Raw genomic sequence first — 16,723 nt, forward strand, 5'->3', positions numbered from 1 at the left:
GTGTGTGTGCGTGTTTATCTGCTGCTGATAGTACCGCACCTACACACTAACCAGTATACACTGGGCTTCATTTGAGTCCGTATGCAAACATGCTGGTACTCAGAGTGAATTCTGGGAAATGAATGCAAATTGTCCCTGGTTAGTTTCCATAAACTCGAAGCTTTCTGGATCAGTTCTGGGTGGTTCTGTGAGTTTGATGTGACCTTCCTGTGAATAACAGCTGGTCAGAACGCTGGTGTCCTATTGGCTCCAGTCTTCACTTCCTGTTCTTTACTTCCTTTTTGGAAACTGCTGAGCAGCAGGAGAGGAAATATCATGAACATGGCTGCCAGCCAGAGAAGTTCTGATAAGTTCTGTTTGCACACCAGCAGCGGAAGGTTTGGACCAGAACCAAGATAATTTGTCCTGATGGTTCTGTAACACGTCAGGTTCTGTCTGGTTGGCCTGTTCATGTTCTGGTCCAGAAGAGAACTCGTAGTAAATGCAGATCCAGAACATCAGGTGTAGTACCCTAGGATCGTTGAATTTCCTCTCGTTGACCCATTTGAGCCAGACTTTGGGTCCAGTTCAGTGTGGAGCTTCACAGCTCCAGTCAGAACTCAGAAACCAGATGTGAAACGGGTCAGCGCTGCTTTACTGCTCTGGAACCAGCAACATCACTTTAGAAGATTGAGATAGTTCTGGTGGTCCTTGATACCTCTACACCACACAGCAGGAAGCATTTCCTGTTTTGGTTTTGAGGAAAGTGCTGGGCTCAACCAGAACCTTCCTGATTGGTGCTGAAGTCTGAAGGTTCCACCACAGCCTTCCAGTCAGCTTCTGGTCTGACTGGACCGCAGTAGTAGACCTACTGCTGTGTTCTGGTTACTGACCCGGTTTGATCCAAGCTTCAGTTGGACTCTAGACTGAACATCACTTGCTAACAGTTGGGCCGGGTTCTGGTGTTGATTCTGGTTCCTCTGGGAGGAACATGCTCCAGGACTCCAGGTGTTCGGCACGTCCCCAGAAACATCATCACATGGTTGGTAACCAGGTTACCTCCTGCTGGTGGAGCAGCAGTCCTCAGTCCAACCAATCAAACCCAGATCCTGATCTTCTCAGTTTGCCAGACTTTTGATCGTGTTCAGAAAAAGATTTTTCAGTTAAGTTGAGTTCAGAGAACTTTGGGGGGAGTCTGAGATGTTACATCAGCACCCCATGGGACCTGGGTTGGTGGAAAACCTGATGCTGAGTGAACAGAACCAGCCCGACTCCAGCTGAGAGCGTGCGTCTCCACTGGTATCTGAGAAACAGAATATTGATGTAGTGGAACTTGTTGAAGTGAAAACCTCAGGATGAATTTAAACGGTTACACTTGTGGTTTTAGAAGGTAGAATCCAATCTTCTCCACCCATTTGCAGGTCCTTTAAAAACACAAACACACACACACACACACCCCGCTTATGCAGAGGCAAAGCGGCTGAGATGGTAGCAGATTCTGGGCCTGAATTATCGCACCAGTCCTTCTCTGACGTTCACCCACCAAACTTTACAATCATTCATCTAGCAGTTAGTGTTTTGGTAATAGTCACCACTCTGACCTAGCCATCGGGTGCTTTTAGCGTTGGAATGGTGTTGGTTTGAAGAAGTATTTCAGCTGAAGACCCACTCTGGTACTGGTGGTGGTTTAACAGGCACCACCTGGATGTGAAATCACCGTCACATTCTGGCTCGGTTTGTGAGAGCTACTGAAGATTAAATCCAACCGTTTCTGGAGATTAAACTCTTCAGGAAGACCGGACAGGGACCCTGTTCCTCTCACCGACTAGAATCTATTTTAGGGTTCGAGGCTTTATTTAAAGTGCAGACTAAAATGAGAAGTCCCATCAGTTCATCACACGCTGGTGTAATTCACCTCTGCATGTGACCCATTACCACGGTGAGCTGCAGCGGTGGCCTGTCTGGTTTAACCCCCCAATCCAACCCCCTAAAACTGATGATGAAGCAGGGAGGCATTGGGTCCCATTGTCTTTGGTACGACCCGACCGGGATTTGAACCCCGATCTCCCAGTCCCAGGGCGGATACTCTACCACTAGGCCACTGAGAAGGTTAAGATTCGGGTCAAGACCAAATAAGAAAGAAATCACTTCTTCACAACTGTGGAGACTAAACTCCCTGCTAGCTACACGGAAATATTGGATGTTAGTGTTTACAGTCCAGGAAGAGGGATCTAGTCTAGAGGCTACCTGGATGGAGGAGTGGGGGCGTGATGATAAGAAGCAGCCGCTACGACGGAAAAGTTAATGCGTGAATCCAAAAAGTGTTTTGGGGTGTTTTTCAGGAGGAAATAACAAAACACAATCACGAGCACCAAAACGTGCATTTGAAATGATCTAAGAGCTTTAAGGAAAGGTGGTTTCGACACAACAGGAAGTTGATCCACATCCTGTGGTTTCATCACCAGTTCTGCTGCTGACAAAACTGCAGTAACCAGAATGCAAAAGGGTTCAGATGAAGGCAGCTGCACTTCTTTGGTTTCATGAGACCTTTAGCTTCTCATCCGAGTAGCTTTGTCCATTCTAACTGGAATATTGGAGAGTCAAGCTTATAAGCTGTAGCTGCCTGATGTTGTTTAACGAGCAGAAACTCCTCTGAGTACCCCTCCTGTCCATTCCCTGATGGTTAGCCTTTATTGAGAGAGAGCTGTGTTGATTAGAGGCAGGAAGGTGTGACCTAGACTGAAGCTGCTTAGGAATGAGATTCAAAGCGGCATCACAGGTACTGGAAAGGTGAAATCTAAGCCCCGCCCCTATTTAAAGTGGGTTTTCACATTTGACATAGATAGCTTCTTTTACTCCTCTCAAACCGTCTATCTTCTCTGTCCAGAATGTGGACTTAGTCATCTTCAAAGGTGTGTCCCTTGTCCTTCGGGTGTAGGTGGACTGCAGAGTGTTGACCTGAAGAGACTCCCGTATTCCAGTCAGAACTGCCAAAACTCCTCGGAGGAGAAGCGAAACGTCTTTAGGAAACAAACAAGTCCATTTGCCTTCATCTGAACCCTTTTGTATCACCATGACCTGGATGACTGAGAACCTTCACCTGCGTGCAGTAACCATAGTAACTGTTCTCCTCTTCTCCCCATGTCCATGCCCCCCCCCCTCCCCCAGGGTATTCAAGAAGTCCAGTCCCAACTGTAAGGTGAGTTCCAGCCAGAGCTTCTCTGTTTGTTCGGATCTCTCTGAGCGTCGGTCAGGAGGACACAGAACCGTTAGAACCACCATGTGGCAGCAGATTTATTCATACAAATCCAGAACCGACTGGACACGAAGACGAGCAGATCTGAGGTTCTGTTTCCTGCTGAAGATTAGCGTCGGGAAGCTCTGGTCCGATTAACTGCTCAAACAGATGCACAAATGATGGTGGTGATGATTTGTGATGTTTCAGCTGACGGTTTATTTGGGGAAGCGGGACTTCGTGGACCATCTGGACCATGTGGACCCAGTCGGTACGTCTAGACTAAAGAGGGACTTTTTGTGTAGTTATTGGTTCAGAAAGGTGAAGTTCTGTTTCGTCTTTTCAGACGGAGTGATTCTGGTGGACCCGGATTACCTGAAGGACCGGAAAGGTGGGTCGGCTTTTGGAGACTCTGATCCACTACTTCTGATGATCTCTTGACCTGTCTGTCCCTAGCTCTGTTTTCTTTTCAACTTGAGGCTAACAACAGTCACTAATCGGTCAATCCTAGGTAGTAGTGAGGCAACAAGGAGTGGACAGAGTGGGGGACGGGTGTAGGGAGGGTGCTAGTTTAGAAGATGCTCTCCTGTTACGTCCCCAACAGGAGAGACCTGGTTAAACCTTTGTGAAAGTCAATAAAACTATATCCAACCACGTTAACCTTAAACAGAGGGAAATACCCTTACCAAGACTGTTAAAATGGTCTTCCCTGGGATAATCTCAGTGTTTTAGCTTTGAAAACTCAACACTCTCAGAGTTAAATCATTACAATTAAAGCTCGTCATAAAACACAAAGCGAGGCCTGGAGGACCCCTGCGCTGCTGCCTCCCAGACTGCTGAAGGCACAGCCTTTTACCCCAGGTGTGGGTCGTCAGACGGATTCGGGTCAGTTGTACTCATCAGCAGCCTGGATGAAAATGGAGGAGGAGCGGTGTCTTGGCCAATCACAGGGGCTGGATGGTCCTAGGTCTTGCAGTTGAAGAAGCCAGGCTGGTGGCCATAACAATTGGTCTTCTGGAGTTTCTTGAAAATTGACAGGGAAGCCACTGTTCTGGTGGTGCTTCATATGCTAGTGTTAGCAATTTGAATTTGATGCGTGCAGCTAGCTATAGCCAAAGAAGCACAGTGAGCAGAGGGGTGACGTGCTCTTTCAGACTGATGGAAGACCAGACGCACCGCTGTGTTCTGGACCATCTGAAGAGGTCTCACAGTCCAGGCTGGAAGACCAGTTAGAAGGGCGTTGCAGTAGTCGAGGCGGGATCTGAAAGGATGATGCTGGAGTTTACAGAGATCACTTTCTACCAGTTAAGAGATTACTGAGTGTTTTATTAAACTGTTACTTAAACAGCAATAAAAACCACAGGTTAACAGTTTTATACTGTTTTCACATGTCCTCACTGCTAATAGCTTTCAGGGTGCTAATGTTTTTAGCAGTTAGCTTAGTGTTGTAACGTGGCGTTTATACCTTATTAAAATCAAACAAACGGACCAGAAATCTGGATTTAAAAGGCACAAAACGTTATTTACAAGTAGATCCTAGCACATACTGATCGTTAGCGTTAGCGATTGCATTCTTATCATGAGCTAATAATAAAGTAGCACAACTCACTACTCACCTGAGCAAAAACAAGACAATGGTCATTTAAAGCTTCTCTGCATCACTAACAGGTGGACCAACCTGAAATAAAACAGCTGCAGGCTTCCAGGCCTGTAAAAGGCTTTCGGTTGGTTTGCAGTGTGATACGAGGAAGGCAGCTAGAGTTTGTGTTGCTGATCGCTTCAGCGCTGGGTAAATCCTCCACAGTGGATGAAAAGTGAGACTTTTAAAACTCGATGGGGCATAACCTAAAGCAGTGATTCCCAACCTTTTTCCCAAGGGACCCCGTTTTTTACCAGTAAAATTTTTGACGACCCCCTCCCATTCTTCTCTCTTCCAGTACAAACATTATTAAGAAGTGATAAAATTGTTCAAGCACATTTTAATATGCTTTGATTCAATAGATAACAGTAATATAGGCTCCAGTACAGAACAAAGTCATGAACAAAACCAAACAGAGCATAATGTGCTTAACAGCTTGTATTACTTTTCTGAACACATTGTTTCATGTAAACACTGATAAATCAATCATTCCTTTCAATAAACGTTTGACACATAAAAAATACACTGAGCAAAATGTACTTAAATGTGTATATTACTGTTTATACTAGATTATTTACTGTAAAGGCTGTGATTAATCAACCAGTCCTATCTTTAATGAACTTTTGACACTTGAAAATAAAACAGTGAGCCGAGCAAAATGTTCTTAAAGTGTGTTACTTTTTCTGTACTAATTATTTCCTGTCTTAATATCAGTAAACTTTTCACTCATGAAAAAAATGTGAGCAAAATGAAGGCTATAAACAAGTAATAAATGAAGTTTTAACCCCTTAAAGTGGAGAGGTCCTGGCGACCCACTGAGAGGCTTTGACGCCCCCTTGTGGGGGTCGGGACCCCCAAGTTAGGAACCACTGACCTAAAGGATGTAATTTTTCATGATATCGCATCTGTTCCAGCTCATTTAAGCCTTCGTAGCTTTCATCCATCGCACCGTCGTATCTCTGTTTTGTTGCGGAGCAGATCACTTCCTGCCCACTTTTGAGTTTTGCGCAGCTGCAGACGTCATGAGAGTGAAACCCAACTATTGAATCCCAATTGGTGTGTGTTAGGGCTGCAGCTATCGAACATTTTTGTAATCGAGTACTCTATCGAATCTTTTATCGATTAATCGAGTACTCTAATAAATGACCCTTTGTGTTTGTGAACCATTATATCAAATAGCATTTTATAAAATATGAAAGACCTCTTAAAATGAGCAAGCAATCGCCAGTTATTCAAGTTTTATTCAAAATTATAAACTTCAGCACTTCAACTTTACCTCACAGTAAACAAATGCCTGTGCAAAAAATAAGTAAACAACCTGAGCCGACTTTCCCCTCGTGCGAGAATCTACTAGCCTGGCAAGTCAGACAAAAACTAGGAGGATAACTGTTGAAGTAGAGTTGCGAGCGGCTGCGGCCCAAACGGCACCAGAACCGCTCACGGCGCATGCACAAGCATGGCTCACCAGCCATTTCCCTATTAACACGTCTGTTTTAATTTCTACACTTTTTCTCACACAATAACGAGGAGTGTCGAGAAAGCATGTTTGCCATGGTTATGTCAACTTATACTGATCACAAAACATTTATTTACTTTATTTTGTTTTCCTCATAAACACCTGTGTCCTCCTGCAGCAATCCCGAGGGACAACAGACATCAGTAACAACACAATAAAAAGTCCCACGTGTTGTGTAAAAACTGCCATTTTTAGCACATTTTTAGGTCTGATGTGTTGCTAGCAGAAGCACAGAGTGAGCTAAAACTGAGTGCTACAAATGAAAAAGTCACACAGTGTCCGCAGAATATACAGCGGACCTCCTAGTCCGCTTGTAGAAGTGACATTTAAAGGTGTAAACGCCTTACGAAGTGAAAAATGGTCCCACATCTTTGACATTTCCTGTCTTTTTCGCACTCCACCAAGGTCCACGTTGTCCGCCATGGCTTAAGAGAAAGTTAAGCTACATTCGCTACTCGCGTGTGCATAGACCTTTTTCACACTTCCTGGATTTTTCACCAGAAGTGAGTACCTTTTAGCGGAAAACCGTATCCGGCAACAATGGCGCAATCTAGAAGCAAAAGTTACTGCAGCGTTCCAGGCTGTTGTTCTTATGCTCAGAAGCAGCCCTACCTACATTTCCATGCGTTTCCAGCAGCTATCGATGTTAGACAAAAGTGGGTAAGCGCGATCAAGCGTGAGGAGGGGCCTAAGTTTGTTATTAGAAGGGGTAGTACCTATGTTTGTAGCAGACAATTCACGGCTAGCCGCCTTAAGTCTGATGCGCTACCAAGCTTATTTGCTTGGAATAACATCACACCAGGTACTAATCAGGAGTCCGTATACGTTCGGTGTGAGAAACGGCAGTTAGTGCAGCAGTCGTTACAGGAACTGAGGAGCCAGGAGCTAGGGAGGGCAAAGAAGGCAACAAAGCTGGACCATGATTATGCTACGTCACCTCCTGCAGGTAAGGTGTTCAAAGCTAACTCTGCTCAAATGTATGCTCTTGTATTTGTTCATGAGAAGTACATGATGTTGAACTCATAGTTTAGAGCTTTTATTGTTTCTTGAGCAAGGACAGCATAAAAAACAGTGTGCATAATTAATTATTAACTAATTAATAATGGCATTGTTAATTAATTACATATACCAGGCATATGCAGGCAATGCTACAGCTAACTCCAGTATAAGTAAGTGTGTGTGTGTGTGTGCGTGTGCGTGCGTGCGTATGTTGGTGTGCAGTGTGCACAGAATAATTTGAATAGTTATGACTTCAATTTTTCTCAAACGTCTGGCTCAATTACTTTTTGTATAATTTCTAGGACCTATCCATGACCCTGATGCTGCTGTATTAATCTATTAATTATTACCTATACATAATGAACCACAACAGCAATAATGTATGTAATAATCATTCCATGTGGCTAAAGGCTAAATGGTTGTCTGCTCCACACACCTTTAACATGGGGTCTTCCAAACAATTTTCTAAATTTTGGTGAATGTTTGTGAGTTTTATAAATGACTGAATTAAGTCTTTGTTCTCTACTGACTTCTACCACAGGTACTGCAGATCAGGCTGCAGAGATCATTCATGATTTGGAAGCCAAACTGGAGTGCGTAGCCATTCCATCCCCATCAGTCAGTGTTGTGCTTCTGATGCTCAAATAAGATCTACACAAAACTACTGTTGGTGTGTGTTTTTAAGATCTTGTGGGAACACATTGCTCCATCTGCTTCTCAACTGATTTACTGGAGCAAAGCAAAGAGGATGTGTGAGGAAGCCATGGGTGATGCAGGACCCAGCCCCTCTCGCGGCATGCCATTAATGAATGAATTTCTCATGTACTCTGTGCTGCTGGCATGAAGGAACAGCTTCTAGCGGACATGTTTCAGTGTAGTGTTGCCACAGTTTGCAGAGTAATCATCACTTGGGCCAATTACCTCTTCTTGATTCTGGGGACACTTCCAATTTGGATGTCTAAGGAAAAAATAAGTGCAGACATGCCAGAAGAGTGAAAAAAGCACTGTCCCAACGTCCGTGTGATCCTAGATTGTACTGAGATAGCTGTGACCACACCCTCCTCACTCACCTTGCAATCTGAAATGTTTTCCTACTACAAAAACAGAACAACCGCAGAGGCACTTGTTGGAGTCACCCCCCATGGGTTTGTGTCCTTTTCTCAGCTGTACTCTGGATGCATCTCTGACAAGGAGATAACGCGATTCTGTGGAATTCTTCAGCTGCTGGAGCCAGGTGATGAAGTGATGGCAGACAAAGGCTTTGTCATGATGATCTCCTCATTGATGTTGGAGCTAAACTTATCATCCCACCCTTCAAACGCTCTGTTCAGTTTAGTAAAGAGGATACAGAGAAGACCCAAGCCATTGCTCGTCTTGGGATAGTCGACGAGAGAGTAATAATAGGGCTGATAGTCCAGTCGAAACTGGGACTCACCCATTCCACTCACTCTCATCTGCACCGTCAGCCAGGTCTGGTACAACTGCTGCGTGATGGTCAGTTTTCAAGGACTATATCCTGTGAAGAGTATTTTGCTCACACAGTCTGAAATGGTTACAAATGATCCAATGCTTCCCTTAAATTTCATTTTTTAAATTTAGTGCAGCTTGTAATAATTTTTTAATGTTTGTTTACCTCTGTCCTTGTCAATTACCCTTTAATGAGGTATAAATAAAATATAGCCACACTAAAAAATAAGTTTAAGGCAGAAATTCAAAGATTTCAAGGTGATTTTTTTTTAACACTAGGTGGGGGTAATGATTGTATTAAATATATTAGAATATTTTAGCTTTCTTTCATGTATGTTCTTTGTTCAATGTGCAGCCCTTTTTATATCTTGCTTTTACTGTAACAAATGTGACTGCTGACACAAAAATGTATCCACTGATAGATAATAAAGTGATTTTCTATTCTATTATCATCTCTGCAATTCCAATATCTGTGCAATTCCACACCAACTCCACAAAAATGGGGTAAAAGCATCATGTTTAAATTCTTTTTTATCTGCAAGTAGTAGTAAAAAGAGCATAAAACGTATTTATAGTTTTGAAATTGAATATATTTTCATATACAAAATGAGAAACCTGTGTTTTAATTGAGGAGTTTATAACACACCACAAAACTGTACATGTCTTCTCTCGCTAATCTTTCAGTGAACATATGCACCCATATTTTCTAAATGTTAAAGCAGGTGGCTGTGAGACAAATAGCCATTCAGTGACATTCAGTGTAATTTTAAGTACACATTCATGTATGTGTTATAGTAGAAAAGGTCCAACTTCTGAGTCATTTCGATTATAAAATCATCTTGCCAGATTCTTGGAATATATGAATTTGTCTGAGTATCAGTTACGAAGTCACATCACTCAAGGCCAGTAACTGCCAGCTGCTCCCAGACCTGCCAGTAATAACGATGCGATTGCCTCAGTATAACATTGCCACTGTCATCCTTCAGGTGTGCTACATGTGAAGCATTAGATTTTGTGGTGCATTTTACTTCTACAAGTCCAAATGGTGATGACTCTGTAGGGTCATAGACCCGACCATCAGGACTGGCTCCAAGATGAGGTGCTTCAGGCGGAATGACCAACCCAACAGACAGCACGTTGACCCTTATCAATTCCGCATAGCTTGCCAGGACATCTGTTTCCAACTGCAAGCCTCGCTTCAGTGCAGCTGTCTGCCTGGTTGAGCCCCTTATCATTTTGGTAGAAAAGGCTTCTGCTGCAGCTTCTGGATCCCTACTCCCCCACCATTATCCACAAGCCTCTCGGAAGTGACTGGTAGTTAAACCGCGGCCGTCGTAGCTGCACCCACACAGGACAGTTTGACTAGTCTCTTGTTCCATTTTCAATGTCACTGGCCAGTTGAGGTGAGACTTGCAGTGACTGTAAGTGCAACTGCTGGTGCAATGTGGGTACGAAGTCCAGTTTTGATGCAATATGGTCATTCGAAGTAATAGGAAGAATGGGGAATTCAGGAGCCAAGTGGTGTTGGATAACAGTACTGGTTGTCTCGGGTGGACAAAGGTATGAGATGGGGCATCCACGTGGAACAGGACCAAATTTAATACGGAGGCAATGAGAGGCTGGGGCTGTAATTTGTGTATCTTAGGTCCAGCAGCCATCAAATCAGAGTCAGGAAAAGGTCCTAGAAATTATCCAAAAATGTAATTGAGCCAGACTTTTGGAAAAAAAAAAAAAGTCATAACAATTCAAACTATTCTATGCATGCGCGCGCGCGCACACACACACACACACACACACATCACATCACAACATCACTCTAAAGTTCCGGGCGAATTCCCTAAAATCAAAGATAAAATGTTGACTCCTCTGCAATAATTGTTGACCTGTTGCACAACAGAGTCACACTTGTGTTGCAAAATATCTTGCTACATCTGAGCCAGCCTAAATATTATAATTTTATGTCAGTTATGTTACATCTTAAGTAATGACCCATAAAATGTGAGATTCCATAGGAAATATGAAATCAATTTGGTGGATCTTTGAATATTACCTTAACCAGAAGATTGGAACTTTTTATTGCAGGGATTAGATAACACTTCGTATTAACCCAGAGACGAGAGAGAGAGTCAAGTTTTAAAGTTTAAGAAGATTTTTTTTCTAAACAATTTAAACAAGGCTAACTAACTCTAAACACACTGTGTGATGATGTAACTAAGGTGGAGTAAGACTGAGGATGGTGTGTGTGTGAAATATGTTCAGAACCAGCAAATCCGGAGAGACTATTAGTTCTGAGTGGGAGTGAAAGGGTGTTTCACTCTAAGCTTTGGTTTGGAGATTATAACACACATTGAGACGCCATCTGTCGGTTGTAAAGGGTTAATTTACATCTAATTAATGACCCATAAGACATGAGATTCCATAATGAATATGGAATCAATCTTGTGGACCTTTGGGTTATTTTAACCAGAAGATTGGAACTTTTTATTGCAGGGATTATGTAACACTTCGTATTAACTGAGAGACAAGAGAAGAGAGAGTCACCTTTAAAACGTTTAAGAAGATTTGTTTCTAAACAGTTTTAAAGAATTTTAAAGAAGACTAACTCTAACTCTAAGTGATGAATGGATCTGGTGTGAATGAGACGTGAGATGAATGGTGTGTGTGTGTGAGTGATGTTGTAATCAGAACTCTCGTATCCGGAGAAGCAAGTCTGAATGATGTTGTGATGGTTTGCTCTTAAGCTATGATCGAAGATTCATAAACACATTAGACACCATATTTGTCGCTCCACACCTACCCTTCAGGATGAGACCTCCGTACAGATCCAGACTGCCAGGTCCTCGAACCCCCCTTTCTGTACGGGAGCCGATGAAACAGCGTGAGCAGTACGACAGACTAGTCTTTGGATTGTCTCCAGGTAAAAAGCGACAGTTGGTTGACAGCATCAGATGGACCCCCTTGGGGTCAGTGAGTTCAGCTTTTATTCTGAAAGGAACCGTTGCTTGGTTGGTAAAATGCAACAGATTTTATCCAGCTTGTTGGTTCTTTGCTTAAAAAGGAAGTCCGGGTGGCCGGTCCGATACTTCTCTTAGAATGCGGTGAACTCCAGAGAACTGAACTAAGATGGCGTGGGGACTGGTTTTATTAATCTGGATGTTTTGATTTCTGGTCGAATCAAAGTTGGCAGATTTATAAACACCACAGAGACTATGCCACGCTTCAGAAAGGAAGGTTCTGATTGGATGAGTAAAAGCAATGTGTCCTGCGTTTACATTACGTGTCATCAGCATGTCTAGTGCAGCTAGATTAAAGTCATATTACTTATTAAAGCATACTAATCATAACTGTCATTTCACAGATTGGTCAACATTATATTATTGACTAACACTTTGTGTGATTAGCTTTATTAAAAATAGAGTTCTTTGATTTATTTAAAGGAAAGAGTCCTTTATCTTCATTCTTCTCTTGAGCTGGAGAGCAAGCAGTTTAGAAGCAAATGCATGACCTTGAGGCAGTCTCATGCAGATTCGTTCTGTCAGAGGCATCTGTGGAGAGAGGGTAAATAAGCTTCGGTGGAATAGCTCCTTCATCACGTTACACGGTCTACGTACCCCAACGGAAGTCCCCGTTTAGATCTGGAATGTCGGGGGTCCAGCTTGGACCCTCTTGGAACCGACGCCTGTAGATATGCAGCGGTTGCCGACCCTTCCAGTCTTGAGTCACTCCCAGGTCACGACAGTTTATTAGCATCAGCGAGACCCTGAAGGGGTCCTGATGGTTCAGCTTTTATTCTGAAGGAACCGTTGCAGCAGGTGGAACATGCAACATATTTAATCCAGCTTGTCGTTAGGTTCTTTCGGCTTTAAGAGGAAAGTTACGGATTGGCCACTCCAATAACTTCTCTAGAACGCTTGGAACTGAAGTAAAGATGATGTGGGGCATAGTTATATAATTTGGATGTTTTGATTTACTGTTGAATCAGAATTTGCCACAAATGGGGATTATACAAGCACCAACAAAACCACGCCTCACGTCAGATCTGGAAGGTTCTGATTGGATCAGAAAAGGATATGTGTCATGTGAGTTTAGCATTACATGTGATCAGTCTAGTGTAAATATTTAAAGTTATATTACTTATTAAAATACTATCATAGGATTATAATATCAAGTAATTAATATTCTTATTTCACAGATTGATTGAACATTGAGCTTCACATGATTATTTGGACTAACAAAGTTATTTAATTATTATTTAATAGAGTTCTTGGTCTTCTTTCTTGTGCTGTCCGAGGAAGCAACAGTTTAGATAAGAGCACCAAGCATGAGTGGCCTTGGCCCATATCCTGTAGATTAGGCTTGTGTCAGAAACTTATGGTTTTGCTAGGGCAGAGCAAATAGAGCAGGGCCTTTTAGGTCAACGATGGACATTTCATCACGCTACAGTTATTAAACAAATTCAGTATTCCCTAAAGCACAATAAAGTCTTTATTAACTAACATTGCAGTGTTATTCCAAAAAGATCAAATGAATTAACAATAAATAAAATTTAACTTACTTGAGTTCTTGGTCTGTGCCACTGTTGTAAGTTGGATGTGCAGGCCAGAGCTGGAGGGACCGCCTTAATGCCATACTGTGAGTAGTGGGCTGTTTGAAGTAGTAGGGCCACAACATGGTTGCAAAATCCTTTTCCTGCCACACAGCTACAGGAAAACGCCACCAGACGCCCACCGTCCACAGCTAATGATAGCTGTGCAAAAATAACAGAAAATGCATCGTTACTAGCAAAAATATCTAATAATACAATATGCTCGGTAGGAAGGAGAACATGGAACTTGCGGTGTCTTATCTCAAACCTCTAATTTGTGGGGATCCTCGTTTCTCCTCTGTGAGCGGTAGCATTTAGCTCTCACAAACACCTGACCAGCTACATTTGATACTACAAAGACAAATACGTGTAGTCTATTGGCAGCATTGTAACATCAGTTCGTTCTGTTTATGTCACGTCCCGTCCTGTCTACTCTTAGGTTTTGTCTGTGTCTCCGTTAATTGCTCCCACCTGCCTCTTGTTTCCCAATCACCTTAGCTCCCGGTCCTCCTGTATTTAAACCCCGTCTGTTTTGTGTCCTTTGTGGAGTCATTGTTTCAGTGTCCAGCGTGTCTTGAATAAACTTATGTTAAACGGACTCACCTGTTCGCCTTCTTCCTCCCTGCGCTTGGATCCTCCTCGCTGCCCGGCACGCACGTGACAGTTTATGATTGTTTCATGGCTTTCATTTAGCTAAATGCTATCCTCATGAAGCCTAGCAGTTTTGGCTTGATTTGTTTGCTATGTACACAATAAATACTTACACTTAGGCTGTGTCTATCATAACAACATACAAAACATTTTTGTTTACATACTAAATAAAAACGCCAATGACTCATTACTATAAATCACAGTTCAGTTGAAGCTATTTAGCTAACACGATAGCCTTCTACTTACCTTTGTATTTTTCAATAAACTGCTCATGAAGAAACTTCTATCCTGTTTTCATTTTAGTTCCTTTAGTGATGGATTGTTCGCCAACAAATCTTTCCACATCGCCGAAAGAAATACTTGGCAAATGTACAAGACTTGAAGTGTAAACATGGTCCATGCTGAATGAAGCATGACCGAGAACGGAACGAGTTAACCCTACGATGATGCACTTCCGGTTTTTGTGAAAAAGGTCTATTCAGTGCAGTGTGTATGTGCGTCACTTATTTCGGTCCAGGTGAAACATGACCCCGGGAGATTGCAAAGCCATGAATTAATTGAACATGGAGGCGACGGTGGCGCAGGAGTTAAGTGTAATCGGAAGGTTGCAGGTTCGAGCCCCGCTCAGTCTGTCGCTGTCGTTGTGTCCTTGGGCAAGACAGTTAGCCCACGTTGCCTGCTGGTGGTGGTCGGAGGGACTGGTGGCGCCAGTGCTCGGCAGCCTCGCCTCTGTCAGTGCGCCCCAGGGCAGCTGTGGCTACATCGTAGCTCATCCCCACCAGTGTGTGAATGGATGAATGACTGATTGTGTTGTAAAGCACCTTGGGGGGTTCCAGGATTCTAGAAGGCACTATATCAAATACAGGCCATTTACCATTTACCATTTAAACATGAATTCAACAAAGCCTCGAGGCAGAGAATTTGACTCGAGGCTTTTGTGTACTCGTATTATTAGAGGTACTCGAGGAATCGTTTCAGACCTTGTGTGTGTGTGTGTGTGTGTGTGTGTGTGTGTGTGTGTGTGTGTGTGTGTGTGTGTGTGTGTGTGTGTGTGTGTGTGTGTACACGCTCCTCATAGCAGTAAGAAACTGAGAAAAACTGCTTCAGTCAGAGGCTCGTTAATTCCTCAGCATTCAGAATGATAATGAAACGAGCACACGGAAAGCCCCTGATGGCTGATTGTATCAACCAATCAGAGGCTCCCCCAATGGTAGGGTAAATTGGGGCTGGCTAATCAGTCAGCAATAGGGTTGTCACGGTAACTGGTGTAGCTTTAAACCCTGGTAAAAAAAAAAGTTGACAATAATAACCGTCTTGTTTTTAAAACATTATATTATCTCGGTGGATTACCGTGGCTGCGGTGTAGGCGCGGTGACCCTTACCAGCCACCGTATCATCTGCTGAAGTTGCCAGCGGCACATGCGCACTTTGTTGTTTACAACCAAAACTTTCTTGAAGCTAAAGCTGAAATAATGGTCGAAGGAGGAGACGGCAGCGCTCAGGACATTTATTATCCCTCAAAGAAGACAAAGTGGGAAGTACGGGCATCTTTTGGATATCTGAAGAATGCCGAGGGACAGTTGATAGAAGACGGCTATCCTGTTTGCAGCACATGCAGAAAAAGTGTCTGTGAAAGGCAGCAACGCTTCAAATCTCATGACACATCTGCATGGCCATCACCCACAACTCTACAGTCAACGCAAGGCAAGCTAACGTTAGCGTTTTAGCTAAAATGCGTGATCCGAGGATTTGGGTTGAGGGAGAATGCAACGAGTCGCTATATAAAGCAGCCGCAGCGCCGCTACCTGCATATAAACCGTGTCGCAGACACCCCCATGTTGAAATGACGCTATGCATTACGGGGCTCCCAGGGGCAGATAAGAGTTGGTCTCTCTCCGAGAATAATTATGAATTTAACAATGATTTCTGCCTGATGACATTTTCCCAAATCTGCAAAGCTCACTGGAAGGACACAAACCGAGGACGATATTTTCCTGATATAGGGTTTATTACTCAAGTAAGGGTAAAAAAGTATCTGATTATGGGCTCGACACACGGGAGGCGACATCGCCTCTCCTCCATTCATTTTCAATGAGACATGCAAAGCGATAATCACAGGTCTCCCTCCTACTAAGCGAAACGCGAAAAACGTGCGTGTGAAATTTTGTGCACGTGTCGTGCACAGGCGACACGATCCCAGAAAGTTGAAATGTTTTCAATGTTTCATCGCTGTCGCTCGGACGAGGACCAATCACCAGAGGTTTCATTCACTGACCAATGAGCGGACAGGATGCTCCGTACATCTCCGAGCAAACATGGAGAAGTTGATTATTATTATGTTTTATATAGTAAAATCTGAAGTAAGATTTCACATAACTCTAGCAGCACCTTGTGAAACATCATATCTACCGCTTTTTTAAACTCTGAACCGCTTAAATAACCTTAATTCCCTCCAACCTGACACAGCCAAACATAACAATGGAAGTTTCAATTTCGCCATAGAACAGAACACGTAGACGGCTTTGCCGCTGCCGCGGGTCGCCTCCCGTGTGTCAGGTAATAAAAGCGACGGCGACAAATTTTGCTGATCGCGGTCGTTTGTCGCCTCCCGTGTGTTGAGCCCCTTAGAAGGCTACTTGAGTACTGAGTATC

The 16,723-nt window shown here is 43.3% G+C and overlaps 1 protein-coding gene across 4 annotated transcripts in view; it reads left to right on the forward strand.

Annotated features, from left to right (window-relative positions):
• LOC107387174 (arrestin red cell) overlaps positions 1–16,723 on the forward strand; it is a 39,773-nt gene that overhangs the window by 1,308 nt on the left and 21,742 nt on the right. For all 4 annotated transcript variants that reach the window (XM_054730995.2, XM_070555441.1, XM_054730993.2 and 1 more), the window contains exons 2-4: positions 3,148–3,178; positions 3,425–3,485; positions 3,561–3,605. In XM_054730995.2, the coding sequence (XP_054586970.2) occupies positions 3,148–3,178; positions 3,425–3,485; positions 3,561–3,605 (137 nt within the window). The remainder of the gene's footprint in view (positions 1–3,147; positions 3,179–3,424; positions 3,486–3,560; positions 3,606–16,723) is intronic.

The sequence above is a fragment of the Nothobranchius furzeri genome, chromosome 10, assembly GCF_043380555.1.
Source record: "Nothobranchius furzeri strain GRZ-AD chromosome 10, NfurGRZ-RIMD1, whole genome shotgun sequence".
Taxonomy (NCBI): Eukaryota; Metazoa; Chordata; class Actinopteri; order Cyprinodontiformes; family Nothobranchiidae; genus Nothobranchius; species Nothobranchius furzeri.